Below are 27,281 nucleotides of genomic sequence, written 5' to 3' on the forward strand. Positions count from 1 at the left end.
TGCTCAGATAAATTGGTTAGTCTCTAAGGTGCCACAAGTACTCATTTTCTTCTTACTGTGGAAAGTGTAGAAGATCTTTTATACACACAAAGCATGAAAAAATACCTCCCCCCACCCCACTCTCCTGCTGGCAATAGCTTATCTAAAGTGATCACTCTCCTTATAATGTGTATGATAATCATGGTGGGCCATTTCCAGCACAAATTAAATGCCTTGCATAATGACAGGTTTCAGAGTAACAGCTATGATAGTCTGTATTCGCAAAAAGAAAAGGAGTACTTGTGGCACCTTAGAGACTAACGAATTTATTTGAGCATAAGCTTTCGTGAGCTACAGCTCACTTCGTCGGATGCATACTGTGGAAAGTATAGAAGATCTTTTATACACACAAAGCATGAAAAAATGGGTGTTTACCACTACAAAAGGTTTTCTCTCCCCCCACCCCACACTCCTGCTGGTAATAGCTTATCTAAAGTGATCACTCTCCTTACAATGTGTATGATAATCAAGGTGGGCCATTTCCAGCACAAATTCAGAGTTTAACAAGAACGTCTGGGGGGGTGGGGGGGGTAGGAAAAAACAAGGGGAAATAGGTTACCTTGCATAATGACTTAGCCACTCCCAGTCTCTATTCAAGCCTAAGTTAATTGTATCCAATTTGCAAATGAATTCCAATTCAACAGTTTCTCGCTAGAGTCTGGATTTGAAGTTTTTTTGTTGTAATATCGCAACTTTCATGTCTGTAATTGTGTGACCAGAGAGATTGAAGTGTTCTCCGACTGGTTTATGAATGTTGTAATTCTTGACATCTGATTTGTGTCCATTTATTCTTTTACGTAGAGACTGTCCAGTTTGACCAGCGTACATGGCAGAGGGGCATTGCTGGCACGTGATGGCATATATCACATTGGTGGATGTGCAGGTGAATGAGCCTCTGATAGTGTGGCTGATGTTATTAGGCCCTGTGATGGTGTCCCCTGAATAGATATGTGGGCACAGTTGGCAACGGGCTTTGTTGCAAGGATAGGTTCCTGGATTAGTGGTTCTGTTGTGTGGTATGTGGTTGTTGGTGAGTATTTGCTTCAGGTTGCGGGGCTGTCTGTAGGCAAGGACTGGCCTGTCTCCCAAGATTTGTGAGAGTGTTGGGTCATCCTTCAGGATAGGTTGTAGATCCTTAATAATGCGTTGGAGGGGTTTTAGTTGGGGGCTGAAGGTGACAACTAGTGGCGTTCTGTTATTTTCTTTGTTAGGCCTGTCCTGTAGTAGGAGACTTCTGGGAACTCTTCTGGCTCTATCAATCTGTTTCTTCACTTCCGCCCGTGGGTATTGTAGTTGTAAGAATGCTTGATAGAGCTCTTGTAGGTGTTTGTCTCTGTCTGAGGGATTGGAGCAAATGCGGTTGTATCGCAGAGCTTGGCTGTAGACGATGGATCGTGTGGTGTGGTCAGGGTGAAAGCTGGAGGCATGTAGGTAGGAATAGCGGTCAGTAGGTTTCCGGTATAGGGTGGTGTTTATGTGACCGTCGTTTATTAGCACTGTAGTGTCCAGGAAGTGGATCTCTTGTGTGGACTGGACCAGGCTGAGGTTGATGGTGGGATGGAAATTGTTGAAATCATGGTGGAATTCCTCAAGGGCTTCTTTTCCATGGGTCCAGATGATGAAGATGTCATCAGTATAGCGCAAGTAGAGTAGGGGCGTTAGGGGACGAGAGCTGAGGAAGCATTGTTCTAAGTCAGCCATAAAAATGTTGGCATACTGTGGGGCCATGCGGGTACCCATAGCCACTGATCAGTGCCACTGATCTGAAGGTATACATTGTCCCCAAATGTAAAATAGTTATGGGTAAGGACAAAGTCACAAAGTTCAGCCACCAGGTTAGCTGTGACATTATCGGGGATAGTGTTCTTGACGGTTTGTAGTCCATCTTTGTGTAGAATGTTGGTGTAGAGGGCTTCTACATCCATAGTGGCCAGGATGGTGTTATCAGGAAGATCACCGATGGATTGTAGTTTCCTCAGGAATTCAGTGGTGTCTCGAAGGTAGCTGGGAGTGCTGGTAGCATAGGGCCTGAGGAGGGAGTCTACATAGCCAGACAATCCTGCTGTCAGGGTGCCAATGCCTGAGATGATGGGGCACCCAGGATTTCCAGGTTTATGGATCTTGGGTAGTAGATAGAATATCCCAGGTCGGGGTTCCAGGGGTGTGTCTGTGCGGATTTGATCTTGTGCTTTTTCAGGGAGTTTCTTGAGCAATTCCACCATGAGTGATCACTTTAGATAAGCTATTACCAGCAGGAGAGTGGGGTGGGGGGAGAGAAAACCTTTTGTAGTGGTAAACACCCATTTTTTCATGCTTTGTGTGTATAAAAAGATGTTCTATACTTTCCACAGTATGCATCCGATGAAGTGAGCTGTAGCTCACGAAAGCTTATGCTCAAATAAATTGGTTGGTCTCTAAGGTGCCACAAGTACTCCTTTTCTTTTTGCGAATACAGACTAACACGGCTGTTACTCTGAAACCAGTCATGAGAAGACCCTGGCTTACCACCTGAGATGTCTGCTGGATCCAACAAAGACTGTACCAGGGGAGAAGATTGGGCCCAGACTAGGAAGGAATCTAGTCTGTGAAAGAAGCTTATTGGAAGATCTTTGAGGGTCAGATATTACCTGTAATCAGTTTCTTAATGTATGAGGCTTAGACTTATGTGTTTTTTGCTTTATTTTGCTTGGTGACTTACTTTGTTCGGTCTGTTATTATTTGAAACCACTTAAATCCTACTTTTTATACTTAATAAAATCACTTTAGTTTATTAATAAATCCAGAGTAAGTGATTAATATTTGGGGGAGCAAGCAGTCATGCATCTTTCTCTATCAGTGATATAGAGGGCGAACAATTTACGAATTTACTCTGTATAAGCTTTATGTAGAGTAAAAGGGATTTATTTAGAGTTTGGATCTTATTGGGAGCTGGGTGTCTGGGTCCTGGAGATAAGTAACTTGCTGAGCTGTTTTCAGTTAAATCTGCAGCTTTGGGGGCGTGGACCAGACCCTGGGTCTGTGTTGCAGCAGGCTAGCGTGTCTGGCTCAACAAGGCAGGGTTCTGGAGTCCCGAGCTCAGAGGTAATTTCAGCACATCAGGTGACAGTCCCAAGGGGATCTCTGTCATCAGTTCTGTTCGGCCTTCCTCCAGTAGCTTAAAGAGCCTTTAGTACAGGGGTGGCCAACCTGAGAGTGAGAAGGTGCCAGAATTTACCAGTGTATGTTGCCAAAGAGCCACAGTAATACGCCAGCAGCTCCCCCGCCCCAACTCCCAGCGCCTCCCGCCCACCGGCAGCTCCGCCAGTCAGCGCCTCCCTGCATCTCCCGATCAGCTGTTTTGTGGTGGGCAGGAGGCTTGGAGGGGCGGGGGGGAGCGAGGGCATAGCAGGAAGGGGTGGAGTGGGGGCAGAGCCAGGGGTGGAGCAGTGAGCACCCCCTGGCACCTTGGAAAGTCGGTGCCAGTAGCTCCAGCCCCCAGAGTCGGTGTCTGTACAAGGAGCCACGTACTAACTTACGAAGAGCTGCATGTGTCTTCGGAGCCACAGGTTGGCCACACCTGGGTTAGTACCTGGTATTTTCTCCCGTGAAGGTACTGATACATTGTAATCAACTCTCTGTATCCTTTTAGATATGTGAAGCCGATGGAGTGCTGGGTGTAAGAGATGAGAGGTAATTGTCCTGCTCCAGTCAGCACTGGTGAGGCTTCGGGTGGAGTGCTGTGTCTGCCTGCGGGGGGGGGGGGCGCAGTCTAGGAAGGATGTGGACAAACTGGAGAGAGTCTGGAGCAGAGCAAAAAAATGACAAAAGGTTTAGCAAACCTGACCTGTGAGGAGGAAAGGATAAAAAATATAGGCCTGTTCACTCTTGTGAGAAGGAGACTGCCGGGGGGGGCGGACCTGAGAGCAGTCGTCATAGATGTTAAGGACTGTTACAAAGAGGATGGTGATCAATTGTTCTCCATGCCCTCTGTAGGTAGGATAAGAAGCAATGGGTTAATCTGCAGCAAGGGAAATTTCGGTGAGATATCAGGACAAACTTTCTAACTCTCAGGGGAGTGAAGCTCTGGAACAGGCGTCCAAGGGAGGTCGTGGGATCCCCATCACTGGAGATTTTAAAGAACAAGTTGGACAAATGCCTGTCAGGGCTGGGCTGGTTTATTTCGTCCTATCTCAGTGCAGGAGGCTTGACTGGATGACCTCTTGTGGTCCCTTCCAACCTGACATTTCTGTGATGGTGCTCATTAAGTCTCTCTCTGTAAGGCACTTTCAAATCTTTTTGGTGCCTCTTTCCTGTCTCCTGACTGGTCACTTGTTATGACTGCTGTATCACCCGTCGGTCAGCTGCAGGGACTGAGCCTGTCATCTTTAGCTCCAGAGCCCAGATCTCAACCGTGTGAACTAATGGACTTATTCCAGCAGCTGGAAGCAATAGAAGGCAGTTATCCCTTTCGGATCAGCCGTAGCAGGCGTGCTTGGTCAGTGTATTCCATTACTGCTATTTATGATTTCTATTACAGTAGAAGCTAGAACCCCCAGTAAGTTTTGATGCCCTATTGTGTTAGGGGCTGGGCCTTTGGACTCCCCCTGAGAGCAGTGTAAAGCGGAGGAGTATGGTCCAGCGGGGAGACGTGCATGATATTCCAGCCATTAACCTGCTGTCTGGCCTTAAGCAAATCTCTTTGCTTTTGTTTCCTACCCTCTTTTATAGGGTAGGAGTAACCGTCCTTAGCCCTGGTCTACACTAGGACTTTAGGTCGAATTTAGCAGCGTTAAATCGATGTAAACCTGCACCCATCCACACAATGAAGCCCTTTATTTCGACTTAAAGGGCCCTTAAAATCGATTTCCTTATCCCACCCCTGACAAGTGGATTAGCGCTTAAATCGACCTTGCCGGCTCGAATTTGGGGTACTGTGGACACAATTCGATGGTATTGGCCTCTGGGAGCTATCCCAGAGTGCTCCATTGTGACCGCTCTGGACAGCACTCTCAACTCAGATGCACTGGCCAGGTAGATAGGAAAAGAACCGCGAACTTTTAAATCTCATTTCCTGTTTAGCCAGCGTGGCAAGCTGCAGGTGACCATGCAGAGCTCATCAGCACAGGTGACCATGATGGAGTCCCAGAATCGCAAAAGAGCTCCAGCATGGACTGAACGGGAGGTACGGGATCTGATCGCTGTTTGGGGAGAGGAATCCGTGCTATCAGAACTCCATTCCAGTTTTCGAAATGCCAAAACCTTTGTCAAAATCTCCCAGGGCATGAAGGACAGAGGCCATAACAGGGACCCGAAGCAGTGCCGCGTGAAACTGAAGGAGCTGAGGCAAGCCTACCAGAAAACAAGAGAGGCGAACGGCCGCTCCGGGTCAGAGCCCCAGACATGCCGCTTCTATGATGAGCTGCATGCCATTTTAGGGGGTTCAGCCACCACTACCCCAGCTGTGTTGTTTGACTCCTTCAATGGAGATGGAGGCAATACGGAAGCAGGTTTTGGGGACGAAGAAGATGATAGCTCACAGCAGGCAAGCGGAGAAACCGGTTTTCCCGACAGCCATGAACTGTTTCTCACCCTGGACCTGGAGCCAGTACCCCCCGAACCCACCCAAGGCTGCCTCCTGGACCCAGCAGGCGGAGAAGGGACCTCTGGTGAGTGTACCTTTTAAAATACTATACATGGTTTAAAAGCAAGCATGTGAAAGGATTACTTTGCCCTGGCATTCACGGTTCTCCTAGATGTACTCCTAAAGCCTTTGCAAAAGGTTTATGGGGAGGGCAGCCTTATTGCGTCCTTCATGGTCGGACACTTTACCACTCCAGGCCAGTAACACGTACTCGGGAATCGTAGAACAAAGCATTGCAGTGTATGTTTGCTGGCATTCAAACAACATCCATTCTTTATCTCTCTGTGTTATCCTCAGGAGAGTGAGATATAATTCATGGTCACCTGGTTGAAATAGAGTGCTTTTCTTCAGGGGACACTCAGAGGAGCCCATTCCTGCTGGGCTGTTTGCCTGTGGCTAAACAGAAATGTTCCCCGCTGTTAGCCACAGGGAGGGGGGAAGGTTGAGGGGATAGCCACGCAGTGGGGGGAGGCAAAATGCGACCTTGTAACGAAAGCACATGTGCTATGTAATGTTAACAGCAAGGTTTACCCTGAAAGAGTGTAGCCACAGTTTTATAAAATGTGTCTTTTTAAATACCGCTGTCCCTTTTTTTTTCTCCACCAGCTGCATGTGTTTCAATGATCACAGGATCTTCTCCTTCCCAGAGGCTAGTGAAGCTTAGAAAGAAAAAAAAACGCACTCGCGATGAAATGTTCTCCGAGCTCATGCTGTCTTCCCACACTGACAGAGCTCTGACGCAGGGAGGGGCGACTGAGGACACGGCTTACAGGGTTGGCTTCAGGGAGCTAAAATCAACAAAGGGGGTGTCTTTACATCAAGGAGTATTTCAGGCAGGACTTCACGGAGGGTTCCAATAAGAAATGGTGCACCTAAGTTATCGTTCTTATTGGAACAAGAAGGTTAGCCTGGCCTCTGATTGATACATGGCTAGATTTACCTCGCTGCACCTTCTCTGTGAGTGACTGCAGTGTGATCTAGAAGAATGAGTCCCCTAGACGGGGGAGGGGGAGAAGCAAATGAATACAGAACAAATCTGGTCTATTTCTTGTTTTGATCCACTCCATCTATCTTTTACATCTTTGGCTGGCAGCAGACGGTGCAGAAGGACTGCATGCCATCCACATCTCATGGCTGCTCGGCAGAAGATGGTACAGTACGACTGCTAGCCATCCTCATCTCTTGCCTGCCCGGCAGAAGATGGTACAGTACGACTGCTAGCAATCCGTATCGCCTGCCTGCTCACCATAAGACGGTTCAATAGGACTGACTGCAGGACTAAAGAGAATGACCTGGTCAAGTCACTCCAAATTTAGTCCCTGCGCCCATGTCTGTCCAGGCGCCCCCAGCCGACGTGGTCAGGAGCACCTCGGACATGACGATGACGGCTACCAGTCGTACTGTACCGTCTGCTGCCACAAGGCAAGGGGTTGCTGCTACTGTGTAGCAATGCCGTACCGCGTCTGCCAGCACCCAGGAGACATAGGGTGACGGTTACCTGAGCGGGCTCCATGCTTGCCGTGGTATGGCGTCTGCACAGGTAACTCAGGAAAAAAGGCGCGAAACGATTGTCTGCCCTTGCTTTCATGGAGGGAGGGAGGGAGGGAGGGAGGGAAGGGGGGCCTGACGATATGTACCCAGAACCACCCGCGACAATGTTTTAGTCCCATCAGGCATTGGGATCTCAACCCAGAATTCCAATGGGCAGCGGAGACTGCGGGAACTGTGGGATAGCTATCCACAGTGCAACGCTCCGGAAGTCGACTCTAGCCTCGGTCCTGTGGAAGCACTCCGCCAAGTTAATGCACTTAGAGCATTTTCTGTGGGGACACACACACTCGAATATATAAAACCGATTTCTAAAAAAACGACTTCTATAAATTCGACCTTATTCCGTAGTGTAGACATACCCTTAGATAAGCACCTTGAGAAGGGTAAGAACCAGCTTGTTTGGCTAGAGACAAGAGACCATGATGATTAGGAGTTTACTAAACAGTGCTTTCAGGTAACACCAGAGAGGAAGGATGGCTCAGTGCTTAGAGCGCTAACCTGTCCTCTGGGAGACCAGGATTCGATTCCTTGCTCCGTCATTGTCTTCTGGTGTGACACTGGGCAAGTCACTTAGTCTCTCTGTGCCTCGGTTTCCCCATCTGTGAAATGGAGATAACAGTAGTGCCTTACCTCAGGGGCATTGTGACAATAAATACATTAAAGATTACGAGGGGCTCAGATGCTGTAGAGAGGGGAGCCAGCCAAGTCCTTTGGACAGATAGCTTTCCGTTCCATCAGAGATGGATTTTCTCATGAGTCTAACAAAACAGATATCAGATCTCCAGCAAGGAGATGCAAAAGCCATAACGAAAAGACGCTGGCCCTCGCTGCCATAGTCTGGAGGTTAGAATGTGCAAATCTGAGCTGCAAGCTCACCTGTGATGCTGAGACATCACCTTGTCCCGACAGTCCCTCAAGGAGCCCTCAGCTAAAGACACAAAACCGCCCAGAGAGGTGACCCATCTGAGGTTCTAAATCAGCACAGAGCTGGCAATATGGCTTCAGTCCTCACTCCAGGGCCCTACACACTGGCACCTTGCTCTGTGCTCTGTTCAGTGACACTTTCTCCACTCGCGATTCCCTTTCTTTCCCAAGCCGTGTCTTCGCTTGCTCGTCCCACTTCCTCGCTGGGGTTGGAGCCAATCCGTATAAATCACAGATTCTTGTCAAGGCTTTTAAATAGGCCAAGCAAGGCTTACAGGTGTAACCAGGCAGGCCAGCGCCCACAGCAATGCAGGACACTTCCCTGTTTGGAAAGATGTAGTCTTTCTCCTGGCTCTGGGCCAGATGCTCAGACACAAGGACTTGCCGTTAGGTTCTGACATCTATATTTAGGCACCTAAAGAAATGACCCAGGTGTGGGATGGGAGAGTTTTTTCCAAATGGAAGCATTGCTTCCTGGTTAGCCAAACCTCTTCAGGGTGGCTTCCTGCTCAGAATAGGGTCAGCAGCAGTGCAAGCTTCCCACCATGCCCCCCCCCCCCGGGAGACTGCCCCTGTCCTGCCGGGGAGTGGCTCTCAAGGGTACGTTCATTCACCATGCGGTGCAGGGGCTCAGGGCTGGCCCCAGTGCAATGCTAGGGGGCGCTGTGTTGCAGGGATGGAGGCGCTCTCCCCTTGCAGTACATGCTGACCCCAGTACCCCAGTGCAGTACTAGGGGGCACTGCACTGCAGGGAGCGCGGGTGGGGACACTCTTGCCTTGGTGTCACTGCTGACCCCAGGGCTTCAAGGTGGTAATCCTCTCTCTCTCGCCCCATAACACCCCCCCACACACACACATTTTGCCCCTTGGCAGCTGCGGGCAGGAGCACTTGCACAGGGGGCCCCTAGGAACTAGGGGAAGAAGCAGAGGGGCTGGTTAGAGGAAGCAGAGCCCAAAACAAGAGGGTTGGCACTGGGGAGGGGAGTCCCAGAAGCAGGAGTCCTGGCTCAGCACTGCCGGAGAAGTGGCACAGGAGAGAAGACAAGCTGGGAGCGCTCAGGGCGGATGGCCCGGGACTGTCCTGTTTTCTAGCAGGCACAAGCAGCCGAGGGCGTTTTCCTCATGAATATACGGCAGCCTCTGCCCTTCAGGAACCGGAGTGAGACCAGGGATGTACACTGTAAAGTCTCTAAGGTGCCACAAGGACTCCTTTTCTTTTTGCGAATACAGACTAACACGGCTGTTACTCTGAAAACTGTAAAGCAGAACTCTCTTTATTCGTTACATTACAGGATGGCTCCAAAGACGCAGACTGGGGTGTGCACCCTCTATCTGCATCTGGTGATTACACACGATTAAACGCTGCCCTACACGGGGACATGCAGGGAAATAAATCTGAATGAACCAAAGGTGTGAATAGAAGTGGATTTGTTCAACCACTTCAGTCCCTGTGTGGATGCTGTTATTCATTGTTCAAAGGGCCTGAATTTGCTTTAGTTTAATTCACCATTCAGCTAAACGGAATTAAGGCCACTTTAATTCTGCACAACAATCTCCACACTGGGATTGAACGGGGTTTAAGTAATCCACTTCCAGTTCACCCCTTTCGTTGATCTGGATTAGCTTTCCTAGGTGTCCCAGTTGTAGACCAACCTAATTTCAAAGACACAGTGGCACCATGGGCGACACCTCCCTTTCTTCTTTCTCAAAATCACGCCCCGTAAATCCCATGTCAAACAAACAAGGTCCCCCACCCAGGGCTGAGTAGTGTATCAGAGCATTGCTGATGGCTCAGTGTTAAATCTTCCCGTGGGTGAGTCAGAGGTTGTTAATGCTTACCAGTTAGAGCTCATTCCTTATCATTGGCTCAGTCTGTTTCGCTTGTCATCTCTCGCACAAAATTGCCCTCCAAGTCTCGGTATCATTCTGGCACGTGCCCCTGACTTCCATTAGCAGTTTACTTTCTGTGACACAACCCGGCACCTGAGAAGAAGCTGGTGTTGATTCCGCTTGGCTGCCAAGTTTGGATGGCTGTGCTCAGGCCCACGCTGCCCTGAGTCCTCTTTTGGGCAAGAGCCCCTTCGCGCTGGGCAGTAGCTGGCCGAGAGATGATTTGTGGCTTTACGGTTTGTGAGGTTCAGCAAACAGGGCTCCCTCGCCAACCTTTCCGACTGTCCTTTATCGAGGACACTGACCACAGTTTTGTCTCCGAGCGTGCCTGGGACGGGCCGTGTTCCCCACGCTCGCACTGAAGGGCTTGACGTAGTTTACACTGAGAGGAGAACCTTAATGGGGGAAGCTCACCTGTGTAGGGACAGGAGGGGTTTCCGTGAAACCAGGGAGCTCGTAGCAGGAAAAGAGCTACTGCTGCTCCCCTGGCATAAGGGGTTTTGGACTGAAGAGGAAGGATGGAAAAGGCAAGCCTGGGAAGTTGTCCTGGGGAGAGACAGGAAGGTTTAGGGTAGCACAGACCTCGGTGCAGGAGCTTGGGGCCCTGGCCTGGAACCCAGAGTAGAGGGTGGGCCTGGATTCCCCTATTCCTGAATGAGTGGCGCAGATGGGCAGTGATCTCGAAGACTGGCGAGGACCATTGGTCTCAAGTTACTGAGGGGGTGACTCAACCAGGGAAGTGGACGTAAGGATGGCCGGGGACGCTGTGGAGGACTTTGATAGCACCCCGGATGGGGAGGACTCTTGTGACTTGGTCGGCAAGCTAAGCCACCAAGATGGGGTGCGGCAGGAGCAAGAGAGGGGGCCACAGAGCGAGACGACGAGCCGAGAAACGGCAAGAAGAGGGTGTGGGGCTGAAAGAGCTAATCCCCAGAGCGGCCAGCAGGAGGCGCCCCTAGCTGTGAGTAGCAAAACCTGTGATGATGCCATTTCTCAGTATTTCCAGACTCTCCATTTCTTGCTCTTTGCCTCAGCTCAGGGACGCTTCTCTGCGTGAGATCAGAACGGGTATCATTCAAACACAGCGGTTTTCTCGGGGTTACAGTCCTCCCTAAGCAGTAACACCGCAGCCAAAGTGGGAGCATTTTCAGATGGCACCTGTCAGACCATGTTACATACACCTCCAGAACCGCCTCCTTCCCCTGTGAGCACTAAAATGGCTACTTTTATGTCCTCTTCTCTTTTTTTTTTTAATCTGCTCCTATATAGACATGGAAAACTTGTCCTCATCTTCTCCGATCCTCAGCAAGATTATCTGGGAAGGCTAAAGGCAGGGGTGGCTTGCAACCCTCCATGTCCTAGTTTTTTAATGCTTTTAACTCGTTTACACTCGCTGAGGTTCAGTACTCAGGTTCCAGTTGACCGGTGGATTACAGTTTCTTGTCTGGGTTTAGCAGTTTGCACCGTTTACTAATCTGCTGGGCCCCTGACAAAAACAGCCACTCCTTGCTTCATGCAGAGCGTGCTTTCCACCATGAGGTTAGGTAGATGGATGATGGGTGAGTGGCTATGGGGATAGATAGATAGATGGCTGGATGGCTAGAAAGCCGAGAGTGTCTTCCTTGTGAGTATGCTGCAATCTCTTCGCTTCAGGAACCAGAGTGAGACTAGTTTAAACCAGGACTCTCTTTTAGGGCCATGATGGCTCCTACAGACTGGGAACAATGAGCAGGCAGGCTTGGAGTGGTGTCTGCATCATGGGATGTCCTCTGGTAATTATGCATGATTAATTTTAAAGAGGCAGGACCACAATATACGACAGAAATGGACTCTCAGGAAGGTGAGCTGGAATGGATTTCCTGAGTGGAAAATTGCTGTGAGCCCCTTGTACTTCGGGATTTTGGGGAGAATGGTTTTACCATAAGGTTTCTGTGGACTATTGTACATGTCCAGGAATAAATTCTGCTCCAAGTGTGGTTGCCTTCTCACATGCTTATAATACTAGAACCTGGAGACTCTCAGTGAGAGTGAAAGTAATGCTCCCTTTCCCCCATTAACACACTGTTAGCCTGTGGAACTCAATGCCATATGATGTTCTTGAGGCAAAAAGTTTTGGAATATGTGGCTAATAAAACACAGTATGCATCCGATGAAGTGAGCTGTAGCTCACAAAAGCTTATGCTCAAATAAATTGGTTAGTCTCTAAGGTGCCACAAGTCCTCCTTTTCTTTTTGAAAACACAGAGAGGAGACCTGTTTGCCTCCAACCTCAGCCCTCTTGCATCAGAGTGAAAACCAACCTCTTTCCCCTGCTGAGACAAGGTGGGAGAAGTCATAGCTTTTATTGGACCAACTTCTGTTGGTGAGAGAGGACCAGCTTTTGAGTTTACACAGAGCTCTTCTTCTTTCCCCGTCAAACAGATTATTACACCATTGCCCACGCTGTGTATGTGGGTGGGTGGGTGGGTGGGTGGAGAGGGCAGGGGAGGAGGTTGTTCCTGGAATTTTGCTCTCCAGCAAGTGAGACTAGCAGCTGTCAGAGACAGGATACAGGTATTGCTGGCCTGTGATCTCATCTAGCAGAGCACTTTTTAAAATAAGTGCCACAGAGCCAAAGATACAGGAAAGTTGCGTCACTTCTCCTGGGCTTGTCTACAGAGGGAAGTTATTCTGGCTTGGGGTAGGGTGTGAATTCAATGAAATACACATTGGGCCAGAAGGAGATACCCACTGTATAGCCCAATGGTTAGGGCACCTACTTGGGAAGGGGGCGATCTAGGTACAAGCCGCTGCTCTGAATCAAGCCAAGCGGGGATTTGAACCACGCAGGCCCCCTCCCCCGCCCCCATCTCCAGCGGGCGAGGTGAGCGCTGTGAGCATCAGGCGTTGGCGGCTGGCTGGTTTGGAGAAGGAATTCCATGGTGGAGCTGAGAAAGTTCAGCCCAAGCTGCCCCTCTTGTGGGAAAAGCTTCGGGTTTGACAGCTTGGCGTTTTCTGCAGGAAACCCTGTTCCGTCCAATACCTCCCGACCGGCTGTCCTTGCCCCAGCAAAAGCCTGTTTCCCAGGAGCTGTTCCAGTCAAGTTTCCTGTGTGGCCGAGCCGCGGTGGTCTGTGTCCTTGTCCTCCAGGCATCGGTGCGGCACCTGGAGGTACTTCAGTGCAGGGTCACTGGAAGCTGCACCTTAGCGAGGGCTCCACCAGCCTGTTTCCCAGGATGAAACCTCCAAGAGCCTGACTTTGATGGGCCCAAAGGCTCTAGAAAGGACGTCCAGGCCGGTCGCATCGGCTGTCGGTGACCACGCAAGGGAACATCTGCACAGCCCGCCGCAGCGCATCTCGGGGCCCAGGTTTGCAGACTTGGGCTCCCGCTCAAAAGAGCTGTGCGTACATGCCCCCTTTGCGGCCAGAGCCATTAATCTGGCCCCGGGCCCAATACCAGGAACTTACAGACCAACTCCACCCCAGGGAGTTCTGATGCCCAGCCAAACAGGTCTGGCAGGTGCTTTGGGGAAGGGCAGGCAGGAAGACATTTCAGCTGAGCCAGGTGTCTGCTTGCAGTGCTTCTGGGAAAGTCAGTGAGAGGGTACAGCACACCTGTGCAGGTGACGCTGCCCCGGCCGGGAGTTCTGGTTCTTTTGGCACAGTGGGAACTGGGCCGGCTCCGGTGGAGAGGACGCAGCATGGGGAACCGGGTCACCAGGGATGACTTTGAGTGGGTCTATACAGATCAGCCTCATACAGAGAGAAGGAAGGAGATCTTGGGTGAGTCTGGGTTGGGTTGGTACCAGCATGGCTCCTGTCTGGAAGGGGGATGGCACTGTGGGAGGCGGATCAGAATCAGAGGCGAGCAGGAAGGGGAAGAGGGTCAGAACCAGAACTAGGGTCAGGGAGGAGGTGGGAGCCAGAACCAGAGGCAGGGAGGTCAGGACCAGAGGTGACAGGGACAAGAGGAGAGATGGGTCAGAACCAGGTGGGAACAGGGAGAACCAGAGAGAGGTGAGTCAGAATCTGCAGGGATAAGGGGGTACCAGGGAGGGAAGAGGTAGGTCAGAACCAGGGTTGGGGGAAGATGGGTCAGAACTGAGTGGGAACCGGAGCCACCAGAGAGAGAGGAGGTGAGTCAGAACCAGCTGGTGTTGAATGTAGAGAGTTGTAAGCAGCTCTCTCGATATTAGGCCAGGTCCACACTAAAAAATTGTTGACCCAGCTACGTTGTCCGGAGTTGTGAAAAATCCACACCCCTCGGTGGCATACTGAAGCCAGCGTTTGCTTGATGGAAGACTTCTTCCACCTAGCTACCGTGTCTCGGGGAGGTGGATTAACTACAGCGATGGGAGAACCCCTTCTGTCAGTGTAGCTAGTGTCTGCATTGAAGCACTTCCGCGGTAACCTTTCCAGTGTAGTCAAGCCCTTCTACTGGGGTTAGTAGATATTTGTAGATTGGTAATTGTTATGTAATTAACTCATCACTGTTTCTTTATCTGTGGGGAAAATCGATTATGCATAGGGTGACCATGTTTCCCAAAGGGAAAAGGGGACACCGTGTAAGGCTAGCCCGAGGTCCTCCCCATGGCACATGGGTCTGACCCAAGGTGCTCAGCTCACCTGAGCCCTGCTCCCTCCCGTCCCCACAGGTCTGGCCTGAGCCGGTTGCCTGAGACCTGCCTGCCCCCCTGTGACTGGCGTCGCTGCTCGGCCAAGCCCTGCCTGCCCCCCTGCCCGAGCCCTCTCTCCCCCCCAGTGTGATGCTGGCATCACCGCTCACCCCCCCATGTTTCTCTGCACCTTGCTTTTTTGACAAAAGTGGACATTTGTCCCATCCCAAGCTTCATCAGTTGGCAAGAGCAAATGGGACAAATGCCCACTTTTGTCAAAAAAGTCGGGATGGCCGGGACAGGGCTTAAAAAAGGGACTGTCCCAGCCAAAATGGGATGTGTGGACACCCTAATTATAGAGGGATTAGTTTTTGCTTCAGCATGCTTTTGGGCAGGGAAGGGGGGTGTTCAGAGACTCTAAGAAGCATGGAGGTTGCTAAAGGAAGTGTTTCTCTGCTCCCCTCTCCTGGCTGTTCTCACAACACGCGGCTGCCTAAATCCATTGGGACTGTTGTGGAACTTCTCCTGCTCCAAACCCCAGATCCCCACTAATTGAGCTTCTGGAGAATCCCCACCAGCACTTAGCAGTATAGGCCCTATGACACACAGTAGCAGTTCTCATCCCATCCAGCAGAGGGCAACAGCCACATACACTAGCCTGAGCCTCATTCTCAGTCAACTCCGCTCCTGCCCCTGGGGCAACAATGGAGAGGAATGGAAAAGATTTAAACCCTCTTTGTGCTCCCCATATTCTGGGCCTTGCCTGTCCCCGGTGTCATTTAGTGCAACCACATATAACTAATCCATGCTGCTGCTGGAATCCAAGCTCCACACCCTCTGGTCCCGGTGTGGGCACATAGTATACTCTGGCCTCACCCTGGATCCCCCCCCATGGGCCCTGGGGGGCAGAGAATAGCTACAGCACAATGCATGCCAGCCACACCACACACCCTCAATCCACACCGATGCAATGAGCCGTGTCCTTAGGCCAGCTCCATACTGCCTGGGGCGGCCCCCTGCATGGAGGGGATGCTTAAGGGGTCGCGAAGCCGGCTCAACCCCCACGACTCTACCCCAGCACAAAACGCAGCTCCACGGTGACAGTCAGCGCCTCAGAGACCAAAGTGATACAAAGCCCTGCGCCGAGGAGATAGAGCTCCGCCCCAAATATACCTGTTTGCAAATCCAGGGGCAATATCCCACACGAGGTCAGGGTAGAACAGCACCAATGTTCAGGGGCTAGGTGGATGTAGGAGAGAAGATCAAAAGACCTGATGGGGAGGGCCCTGGCCACATTCATGGCCGTGAAAAACGCGTCACGGACCGTGAAAACTGGAGTCCCCCATGAAATCTGGCTTTGGTAGGAGGTGGGGAGGGGGTGTCACGATATTGCCACCCTCACTTCTGCATTGCTGCTGGTGATTGCACTGCCTTCTGAGCTGGGCAGCCGGAGAGTGGCTGCTGCTGGCCTTGAAACCCCCTGCTTCCCCCCCGCCCCCCCAACTTCCTTTTGCGTCGGGATCCCCACGTTTACAACCCCCTGACATTTCAGATTTTTTAAAACCCTATGACTGTGAAATTTACCAAAATGGACCTTGAATTCGGTAGGGCCCTACTGATGGGGCTTGATTGTTTTTGGGGGGGGCTTCGCAAGTTGACGTGCTCAGTCATCAGTCACATCGGTTGGGTCAACCTTACCAAATGGCTCAGGGCCAGATCATAGAATCACAGAATATCAGGGTTGAAAGGGACGTCAGGAAGTCATCTAGTCCAACCCCCTGCTCAAAGCAGGACCTAATCCCCAGCTAAATCAAAGATGTTCCCAAAGGCGAATTGTGGGGCGACAATTCACAGCCTGTTTTCCTATAAAGTGTTAGGGATGTCTTACGGGGGTCGAGGGCAGCAAAAGCAGCTGGCAGATTTAAAGGGATTGTGTGTCTGTTGCTAGGAAACCATCAGCTGTAGAGTCGATCCTGGGCCCAGCTGATCAAGGAAACCTGAGCACTTGAGAAACAACCCCACGTTTCTCCCTCTTGATGTTCGTCCCCCCAGGACCGAAGATTTGACGCAGATCAATAGTTGTCCGATTTGACACTGAGGCTTACAAACGGCACAGCCGCGTTTGCTGAGGCCAGTCAGACGAAAGGAATTTGAAACGTAAATTCCTTCCCTTTTTACCGTGGGAGGGTTGTTGGTTTGTGCCGTGGCCTTTGGCTCCATTTGGAGTCGTGTGGAAGGGACCATTAGATGACGCACAGAGAGGTCAGGTTGAGTTCTGCAGCTCTGCAGACGTCAGGTGTGAAACTTTGCAGAGTCATCGTGCCCTAGCTTGTGTCACAATTTCACTCCGGTGCAAAGTGGGGGGGTACAAAGCTTCACGCCGGGGGGGAGGGGGAATTCGGGGGAGGGGGAATTCTGGGGTTTTCCACAGACATGGCCAGCCTTTACTCCAGTGCAGAGAGGGGGCAAAATACTCTGGTGCTGTCTTACAACTCACTTTGCAGTGTGACCTCACGCAGCGAAGGGGGATCGGGGCCCTGGTCTGAGAATCAGACATGGCGTTAAACAACCGACTGCTGTCAGCTGTAAAAGACACTTAGCACAGTGCTGCTGGCAGCTGCCACTTTGAGGCGTGCCCGGGTGATGCACTGAGAAAAGCTCTCTCCTGGCTCATCTGGGTGGGGAGTGTTCTTTTTGTGTGTGTGTGTGTACGCACAATCGCTGGGGAAACTGAAACAGGAGGCCCTCAATCTTCTTTTTAATAACAAGATCCAGGGATTAATTATTATTATTATTATCAGTCAATCTCAGATTGCTTTAGAAGGGGAGGCCAGTATCATGAGCCTTATTTCATAGATGGGGAAACTGAGGCACGGGGACCAAGTGATTTGACCAAGCTCACCCAGCAGCAGAGGCCGAAGCAGACCCCAGCTCCCTTGAGTCCCACTTCCGTGCACTATCCACTAGGCCACAGTGCCTCCCTGAGATGCTACCCTCCTTGAACTCGCTCGCTGCCTGGCATTTTGTCCAGCCCTCGGATCACTTTTGCGGCTTGGATGGCTGGGCTGACCCTCGTGCGCTAACCCCGAAACCCAGCCCAGACTCAGCCTCCTGCCTGAGCCCCCATCACCAGCTGGACTGAGGGCCTGAGGCAAAGCTCAGTGGAGTCAGGGCAAGGTTGTCTACTGATGGCACTGGGTGTTGAAGCAGGACCCATTGTGGCTTTTCTGGCTCTCTGCACAGGGCATGATGTTTGCATTCACCAGGTGCCTTTGTGCCTTATGTAACATGCAGGTGGGGTGGGTGCTCCTGGCACAAAGGTGGCTGCCTCGTGGCGCTTTGTCTCCCCAGGGCTAGGCGGCTGCTGCCTCCTGGCAACGGGGCTCTGCACATGCACGGACAGGCTTTGCTGGTTGCCCTGGAGGCTCTGGACGTGATGCACTGCAGACACCAGGCAGGCCTGGGCCAGATCCCTCCGGGGAGCAGTCCCATTGGGTTGGTGGCGCTTTTCCAAAGAGCTCAGCATAGAGAGCAAGGGAGAATTCCCTGCTCCTCCAACCCCGTGGAGACCAGTGGAGACTTCCCCCTCCCTACCCAACTGATATGGATGGAAACTCCCCCCCCCCGACCCCCCCGCCCACATTGAGAAAAATGGAAAATTCCCCCCTTCCTTCCACGGAGAACAACAGGGAAGCTCCTCCATTGAAATCCCCATCCCTCACCCTGTTGAGTGCAATAGAGGCTGTTGGGGGTCTGAGGTAGGGTGACCACACGTCCCGTTTTGGCCTGGACAGCCCCCCTTTTTAAGCCCTGTCCCGGACGTCCTTTTTTGGCCAAACTGGGCATTTGTCACATTTGCTCTTGCCAGTTGCAAGTTGCTCTGATCTGTTGGCAAGAGCAAATAGAATAAATGCCCAGGCTTGCCAAACAAAAGTGGTTTGCACCCCGATAGGGGGGCGCGGAGGAACATTTGGGGAGGCCAGTGGCAACACAAGGCGCTGGGCGGGGTGGGGCTCGGGCAGTCAGCCCCAGTCCCAAGTGGCATGGGGCGTGGGCGAGCAGCAGGCAGCTTGGCTCAGCCCCATGTGTATCCTGATTGTACTTTGGTAAATATGGGCACCCTAGTGTGAGGCCTTTTAAAATAGGGGTGTGTGTGTGTGTGTGTGTGTGTAACGATGGGTTCCAGGTGTATTTGTGCCCCGCCGAGTCTCCGTCAAACGCCACCTTGTAGATCTAGCAGCTGTCCCGAGCAATACCACCGAAATGCACCTGGTCCTGGGGTGGAACACGGCACTTCCTGCCCGGCAGGTTAGGACTGGAAAGGAAGAAGACGACGAATTATGTTGACGCCCCAGGGGATTTTAATGGAGGATGCCGACAGTTAGCCCCGAGATCTGGGTTGGAACTCCTCCGCTTTCTGGCAGTGTCAGAGCAATTCTGCGACTAGTAAGTGGGGCTCGTGCAGGGAAAAGAGCACCCCCTACTGGTTGGCAGGCAGTAGTGGGGCTCCCCAGCCTGGAGACGCGGTCACCGCTCCAACACACACCCAGCTCAGCGCATTCCACCGAGGTTGGGCCACGTTCACCTGCCCCCAGGGCAGCAGCGGGCCCACATTCTGCAAATTCCCCTGTTTCTTCCTTTGGCTTTGGTTTCACTACGTCAGGCCCGACTTGCTAATCCCCTTGCCCAGTGCGGCAGCTGCATTCCTGCCCCAGATCATGCCTGATCAGGCTCGTGTTCCCGCCACTGATTGGCTCGACAAGGAACACTGATGGGTCTGGAACCAGAAAAACAGGGTGGAGGCCATGCTGACCGTTGGCTCTAACTTGGTATCACCCCTCAGCTGGGCCGAGGCTGCTGCTGGTTGCACTGTGTCACAGGGTGGCTGGCCCTTTACGGGGAGATGTCCCTCAGCCCCACCTGTGACACCTTCCCAGCTGGGGGAAATGAGTGTAGTCATGTGACAGAGAGGTCATGTGACAAACTTGGGCCAGATAGAGGGGTCTAAGGGAGAGCACCGTAGGAGCTGCTAATATTTTAGCGAGGTAGGGCCAGGAGCACCAGGCGGGACAGCGACTGGCCTGAGAGGTGCAGAGAGCAAAGGGATTGTCCGGGAAGGAGGGCCGAGGACTCCTGGCTCAAGGAGAATGAGCTATTTGGGCGATTGAAAGGCCCAGCTTGGTGAAGGCAGCATGGCCAGCATGTTTAAGGATGAAGGCCCCGATCCTCAGAAGGGAGGTAGGCCCCCAAATTGGATTCCCTCCCCACCTCCAGCAGGGACATGTTTTAAAATGCTAGGGACTGGACGGAGTTTTTGAGGAGCCCTTTAAGAGAGGGAAACTGAGGCAGGGCGCTGCAGAGGCACCGCAGGCCATGAAGAGGCGCTCTGGAGGAAAACCTGTTTATGTTCCACCCCACACACTTTTTGACGTGATCAAAGGTTGGGGCCCTGAGGGTTGCTCCAGGTGAGAGGGAAATTGACAAGGGAGTCTGGTACCCGGCAAGGAACATTTAAAATCCCTGTTTCCCTGAACACAGGAGGCACAAAAACAAAAAAACCCCAAACAGGAGGCAACTTCCTTATAGCACCAAGCTCAGGTCGCTGGTTCAGGCTGCAGATGTCTGGCTTTCCTCGTCTCTCTCTGGTCCTCCAGCTTGGGCTGCAGCTCCCCCATATGAGCTCTCTACCCCGGCTTTGCCTTCGGTGCAGCTGCTTAGCTGTCTCTCATAGCTAATGTAAATAAGGCGTGGGGTGACCACAGTTTAGATGAGGTCTAACCCAACCCAACGGATAATATTTGTAGCCTGCTGTCTCCTCCTCCACCCCTTCTCTGCTGTGTAGCACTGGGGATTGGCGGTCTAGTCCCAGAGGGTGGGTTCTAGTCTGTGGCAGTGATTTAAAAACACCTGTTTCTGGTATTTTGATGCCTTATTCATGCAAATGGATGGAGCTGGTTCAAAACCAGGCTGGCATCACTCCCCAGCTGGTGTCAATCAGGTGTTGTTCCATTGGAATCAGCAGGCTAGATCCCCAGACAGGTCTAAACCGTCCCCTCCCTTGGGATTCAAATCCCTTTCAAAGTTCTGATCCAAACCCAAACTTCCCAACCCTATAACGGGCTGACTCCAAACTTGCATCCTCTGTCGCCCCCTTGTGGTAGAGGAGAGCCAAGATTGGGCTGGGGTGCGAATAAAGGGGATTTTCTGGGGGTGTTGGTGGGGTTGCGTAAAGCAGCCAGGGGAAGGGATCTGCCGAGAACACAATTACAGCCAAATCCCGTCTCTTCTGTCCGGTGCGGGACCACACAGCACAGAGCAGCCCTGAGTTCAGCTCAGGTCTATCTTCGGCATATTTCCTGCTGCACTTCGTGGAGATCAGCTAGCATGGGGGAGGAGTATTGGTTAGAGCTGGTTGGGGAATTTTTTGCTGGAATTTTTTGCTGATTCATCAAAACCAAAACTCTGGGGCAACGTCGGTTCTGGTAAAACTTGAGTCAGGAATTCCCTAGGTGAGACAACTCCACTGTAGAGTTGTCACCATCTTGATTGTTAGGCCACTTATTTGGGGATCTAGGTGATGCAGGGTCAAGTCCCTTGTTCCAGTGGCCAAGCTCAAGAGAGACTTTAGATTCTGTAAAAGAGGGAAGATTCATAGACTTTTTTATTTTTATTTTTTTAAGGCCAGCAAAAACTGTTATCCCAAGTGAATATTCGAACCACGGGGCTAGCCCAGTGGCTCTGTGGGGTGTCTCCCTTGTGTAGTTTCATAACAAATTTTGAAAGGTCTTGGTTTGGTTTGGTTTTCCGATGTGGAATCCAAACAAATTTCCAAGCCTCTCAATGTTTTGTGAAAAGGGGCTTGTGTTTTCCAGCCGGCCTGGAATAACAATACCAGTTCACAAACTCAAACCACAGACTCCCAACCCACAAGTTTATACGGGTACAGAACGTGCTTATAGACAGATGGCCTGGAAAACGGGACGTGAGCGTAACCTGCTGCAGGAACAGCTGCTTGAGTTTGCAGAGAGCCTGGGACAATTGCTCTGCAGGGTGGGATCTGCCCCGGCTCCACAGGAGCTCACTCAGAGGCCCAGCAATGGCAATGGGGATGAACAAGCTCATTTGCCCGTTAAAGCAGGTGAGAGAGTATCAGGTTAGAAGCTGGGAGCAACAGCTCATTCTGGCACCACCAGAGGGTGGGTTTATCACCACATCCCCACCCCGGGGGTATTCCATGAGGACCCAGGGTTTTAGGTGCTTTGACTAAAGCACTTGTCTGCTTCTGACTGGCTGTGCATAGCCAGAGCCTCACGGTGTCCTCTGTGTCTGGGGAGCTCAGCGCTCAAGGGCGCGGCCTCTAAAGCCATAACCCATGACTAAGAAGGAGCCAGGCCCAAGATAAATCTTAGATGCTGGAAACCAGAAAAGATTCATAGATTTTTAGGGCCACCTGGCCACCTAAATTAGGTCATCAAGTTTGACCTCCTGTATAACACACCTCTGTCTCAGTAAGGTACCATGGTATCAGAGCGCCTTACAGCCCCGCCATGATACAAAGGGGGAAACTGAGGCATGGATCCACAAAGGAATTAAGACTCCCCATGCCCATTGATTTCAGTGCCTAAAAATTCTTGAGAATCTGGGCCTAGGGACTCTGTAGCAGAGGAGGGACTTGAACCTCCATCTTGCAGATTCTTGCCCAGCTTCTCTCCCAAGATTGCCCACCGGCTACGAATGCATTGAGCGCAATGGTTTGTGTAAGGCGGTACTGACGTGCCATACCGCCACCGGCAGGCTGGATCCCAGCCCTGCCCTTCCTGAGCTAACGTTTCTGCATCCCCTCCACAGCCAAGTACCCTGAGATCAAGAAGCTGATGGGTCCAGATCCCCAGCTGAAGTGGGTAGTGACCCTGATGGTGCTGACCCAGCTGGTGGCCTGCTACCTGGTGAAGGACCTGCCTTGGAAGTGGGTCTTCTTCTGGGCTTACGCCTTCGGGGGCTGCCTCAACCACTCCATGACACTGGCCATCCATGACATCTCCCACAACGTGGCCTTCGGCAACAAGGAGGCCAAGTGGAACCGCCTCTTCGGCATGTTCGCCAACCTGCCCATCGGGGTCCCCTACGCCACCTCCTTCAAGAAGTACCATGTCGACCACCACCGCTACCTGGCTGGGGACGGGCTCGATGTGGACATCCCCACGGCCTTCGAGGGACGCTTCTTCCACTCGCCGCCCCGCAAGATCCTCTGGCTCTTTCTGCAGCCCGTCTTCTACATCCTGCGGCCCCTCTACGTCAACCCCAAGCCCGTCACTGGCCTGGAGGTGATCAACGTCGCTGTGCAGCTGGCTTATGACCTCTTGATCTACTCCTTGTGGGGGCCCAAGCCCATCTTCTACATGATCGCCGGCTCCACACTGGCCATGGGGATCCATCCCATCTCCGGACATTTCATCGCTGAGCACTACATGTATCTCAAGGGCTACGACACCTTCTCCTACTACGGCCCCTTGAACTGGCTGACCTTCAACGTGGGTTATCACATGGAGCATCACGATTTCCCCAGCATCCCGGGCAGCAAGCTGCCACTGGTAAGAACTTCTCTGCTTGCAAGCGTCTGGCTGGAAGGGGTAGAATCCCTGGGAAAGTGGGTGGAGCCCAGCGGGGAACCAAAAGACCTTAAAATGGGCAGGGAATCTGTAGCGGAGCGGTCACCCCGCTCCGGGTTGAAAGGGGTTAAAAATAGCCCTAGTATACCATGAACGTGACACCACAGAACGCTGGGCAGTTGTGCATCTCCATCGAAACATCCCAGGGCAGAGATTTGTGTTCACGGTCAGACCCCAGTGTGTCTCTGCTTCCAGGTGAAGAAGATCGCTGCTGAGTACTACGACCATCTGCCCTACCACACCTCCTGGGTCTGCGTCCTCTGGGACTTTGTCTTCTGCGAGTCGCTGGGGCCCTTCGCCCGCGTGAAGAGGAAGTACAAAGTGGCCAAGGCGGAGTGAAACAAGAGGGTTACCCAACAGAGCTCCCCGCTCTCCAGCCTCTCAGGGGACGGGGGGAGGTTTGACATCAGGGGAGTTATTTATACCTGTTGCCTAATACCAGACGTGTACACGCTTCATTTAAGGGTCAAATATTGTCAAAGACTCCACTGACCGAGACATGAGTCATTAGGCAGCCTGATTGGGGCCATGGGAGCACTCCTCCTGGCCGCTCGGCTGGTGTACAACTACCCCAGACCACCCACGCCCCTCCCAGCAACCAACACAGGGGGTGCGGCCAGTGGTACTGGGACATGGCTGAGAAGGGGGTGTAGCTAGGGCATCTCCTGGGATCACCAGCTGCTGCTAACAGACAGTGTAGATTAGAGCAGCCTTCAGGCTATTCTGTGCCAGGGACTAGCTTGGCATCCCGATGGCTTTCCTGCCACCTTCATTCCCCCCACACCCCGGACTTCTTATCAAAAAGTCCCCAGCCAATTTGGAGCATTGGCTGGTATGTGTACATAGGTATTACTAAGGGCCACCAAAGATACCTCGAATCTAGGCTGCAGCATTACAGGCCTGATTCCCCGCTCCCTCAAAGTGGTGTGAATCTGGAGTGACCCCATTGAAATCAGTGGCATTGAACCGGCATAAATCCATGGGAGTCAGTGGGGCTGATTCATGCCTTCCTCACCCTGCTCTAGACCAGGAGCAACTGCCCTAGTACGGATGTAAAGGAAACAAGAATCAGGCCCCTTATAAAATTTGAACTGTAATAAGTGAATACCCAGATCTGCAAGAAAGGACCAGGCATACATAATGCAAAGAGACAGCCCTACTTAATTAGTCATGTTCCTTATATTAAAAGTAACATGAGGAGAAGCTTCAGTTGGATCAGTGCCTTTTTTAGCTCCTTTGATGGAAAAAAGAGACTGAAAATATACATATATTTTTTTAAACCATCAGAATGTCAACTCTGACTTGGTTTCTGCTGGAGAGCTGCTTGGAGGTCTCCAAGGTGTCGCTTGAAACCACTCCTGGAAAGGAAAGGGAGAGGCTGGCAGTTTAACAAAGAGAGCTCACCTCCCACCTGTTTGTGGGGTGCTTGAGTTTGTTGGTGTCACTGGGGATCTGGCCCTGGATATCTGCAAACCTTTGGTCCATACCTGTCTTGCATTATCTCTGCGTGTTTGCGGTGGTGGGATCATTTGCTTACAAGTGACAGGTGGAGTTTTGAAAGTGTAAATTAAGTTGGAGTTGTCAGATCTTACTGTGAAAGGGCGGGGGTAAAGATTTGATGTGGGAGCTGGGTTTTGTTAAAAATAATAATGTCTTATTTTATAGGGTCTTTCATTCTTAAGGATCCCAAGGACTTTACGTAATCTGGAGAAATCGTGTCTTTTGGTGCTGAGGCGTAGTGGCTGTTTCGTAGCACAAAGCTCTAGACTTCAGAGCGGGTCGTAAAGAAGTCCCATCTCTGATTGAGATTGCTGGGCAAGTTTAGAGAGCTGAACAGAATTACAGGAGTGGGAATTTTGCCAGAAGCCTGAGCCTCTTGGGGGAGGGGAAGCACCCTGGCATTTTTAATGATCACAAATTAGTCAAGACGTTGGGTTGACGTGGCAACACAGCGCCCCCTAGTGCCATGCTGGAGCACTGAGGTCAGCACTGGTGAGGGGAGCGCCACCCTGTGAGTCACCCACCCTGCTCCCCGCAGCACAGCGCCCCCTAGCGCCACACTGCTGTCCCTCTCCCTGCGGCACCATGCCTGGTTGTGTATTTATTTTCCACCCAAACCCCTCCAAGTCCTGACCCATCAGCCGCCCTGCCGAGCTTGTGAGATCTCAACGCAGCCATAGCAGCCCGAGTGGGTATGTCCAGCAGGCCCCTTCTACCATCTGTCACTCCCCCGGCCCATTTCAGTTCTGGAACGCCCAGCGCTGGTCCTCCCCTCAGTGGCACGGGAGGAGTTCTGCAGATACATCCACGGTTGTCAGCACGCGACAGCAGACGCCCCCTCCAGACCGATCCACGAGCCCCGTCTCTGTCCCCCAACTATCTGCCTTTCCTCCCCCAGTTTGTGTTGATCTCTCATATTATTTCTCCCTCGGAACAAGAGGGCCATTGACCGGTGTGTTGAACGCTATTCACTGCACTGGAATCACAGCAGGGGCAGGCTGAGTGGTGTTTTAGACGGTCTGACTATGTGTGTGTGTGTGGTGCCAATCATGGGGCATTGGACAAGGTCTTTAGGTGCTACCTGAATGCATGTAATAATACAACCCGGACTAAAAGGCTGGCTTTGGGATACTGGTTCGTTTGACTTTACAGAGCCGTGGAATGAGCTGGTTGGTGTGTGTCTGTGTGCACGCCCTCTGCTGAACTGAACATAAGACCGGCCAGACTGGGTCAGAGCAAAGACCCATCTATCCTCCTATTGTCTTCCAACAGCTGGTGCCAGATGCTTTAGAGGGAATGACCAGAACAAGGCAATTATCGAGTGATCCATCCCCTATTGTCCAGTCCCAGCTTCTGGCAGTCAGAGGCTTAGGGACACCCAGAGCATGGGGTTGTGTCCCTGACCATCTAGGCTAATAGCCATTGATGGACCTATGCTCCAGGAACTTCTCTCATTCTTTTTTGGACCCAGTTATATTACTGGCCTTCACAGCATCCCTTGGCAATGAGTCCCCCGGGTTGACTGTGTGTTGGGTGAAGAAATACTTCCTTATGTTTGTGGCACCTTAGAGACTAACCAATTTATTTGAGCATAAGCTTTCGTGAGCTACAGCTCACTTCATCTTGCATCCGATGAAGTGAGCTGTAGCTCACGAAAGCTTATGCTCAGATAAATTGGTTAGTCTCTAAGGTGCCACAAGTACTCCTTTTCTTTTTGCGAATACAGACTAACACAGCTGTTACTCTGAAACCTTTCCTTATGTTTGTTTTCATCCCGCTGCCTGTTAATTTCATGGGGTGACGCCTGGTTCTTGTCACAGGCACCGACCTTTCAAACTGCCGGGGGGTGCTCAACCCCAGGTCCTGCCCCCACTCCATCCCTTAATCCAAGGCCCCACCCTCCCTCTTCCCGCCCACTTCCACCCCCTCCCCAGAGCACCGGGTCTCCGCTCCTCCCCCTCTCTGCCAGCCTCCCTGTACGCTGCGAAACAGCTGTTTGTGGAGGGTGGGAGGCGGAAGGCGCTGATCTGCGGGGCCGCCAGTGGGCAGGAGGCACCGGGGGGGAGAACTGGTGGGGGGCTGCTGGTGGGTGTTCCACCCCTACCATTTTCCCCCCGTGGGTGCTCCAGCCCCAAAGCACTCACAAAGTCGGCACCTATGTTTCTTGTGTTATGAGAAGGGGTAAATGACACGTCCCTAGTCACTTTCTCCGCACCAGCCCCAATTTTATAGACCTCGCTCCGATCGCGCTTCGGGCATCTCTTTTCCAAGTTGGAAAGTCCCAGGCTTTATAATCTCTCCTCACCTGGAAGCTGTTTCGTGCCCCTCCTCACTTTTATTGACCTTCTCTGCACTTTTCCCACTTCTAATATATCTTTTGTGAAACGGGGCGACCCAAACAGCATGCTGTAGTCAAGCTGGGGGCGTACCATGGATTGATACCGTGGCGTTATGATATTTACTGCCTTACGATCTTCCCCTTTCCTAAGGGTT

The 27,281-nt window shown here is 51.9% G+C and overlaps 1 protein-coding gene across 1 annotated transcript in view; it reads left to right on the forward strand.

The window, feature by feature from the left end:
- LOC144278808 (sphingolipid delta(4)-desaturase/C4-monooxygenase DES2-like) overlaps positions 1 to 24,484 on the forward strand; it is a 29,185-nt gene extending 4,701 nt beyond the window's left edge. The window contains exons 2-3 of the mRNA XM_077840162.1: positions 22,468 to 23,210; positions 23,484 to 24,484. Of these exons, the coding sequence (XP_077696288.1) occupies positions 22,494 to 23,210; positions 23,484 to 23,627 (861 nt within the window). The 5' untranslated portion in view covers positions 22,468 to 22,493 and the 3' untranslated portion in view covers positions 23,628 to 24,484. The remainder of the gene's footprint in view (positions 1 to 22,467; positions 23,211 to 23,483) is intronic.
- Positions 24,485 to 27,281: the final 2,797 nt, after the last annotated feature.

Source organism: Eretmochelys imbricata, chromosome 23 (genome assembly GCF_965152235.1).
Source record: "Eretmochelys imbricata isolate rEreImb1 chromosome 23, rEreImb1.hap1, whole genome shotgun sequence".
In the NCBI taxonomy this organism is placed as follows: Eukaryota; Metazoa; Chordata; order Testudines; family Cheloniidae; genus Eretmochelys; species Eretmochelys imbricata.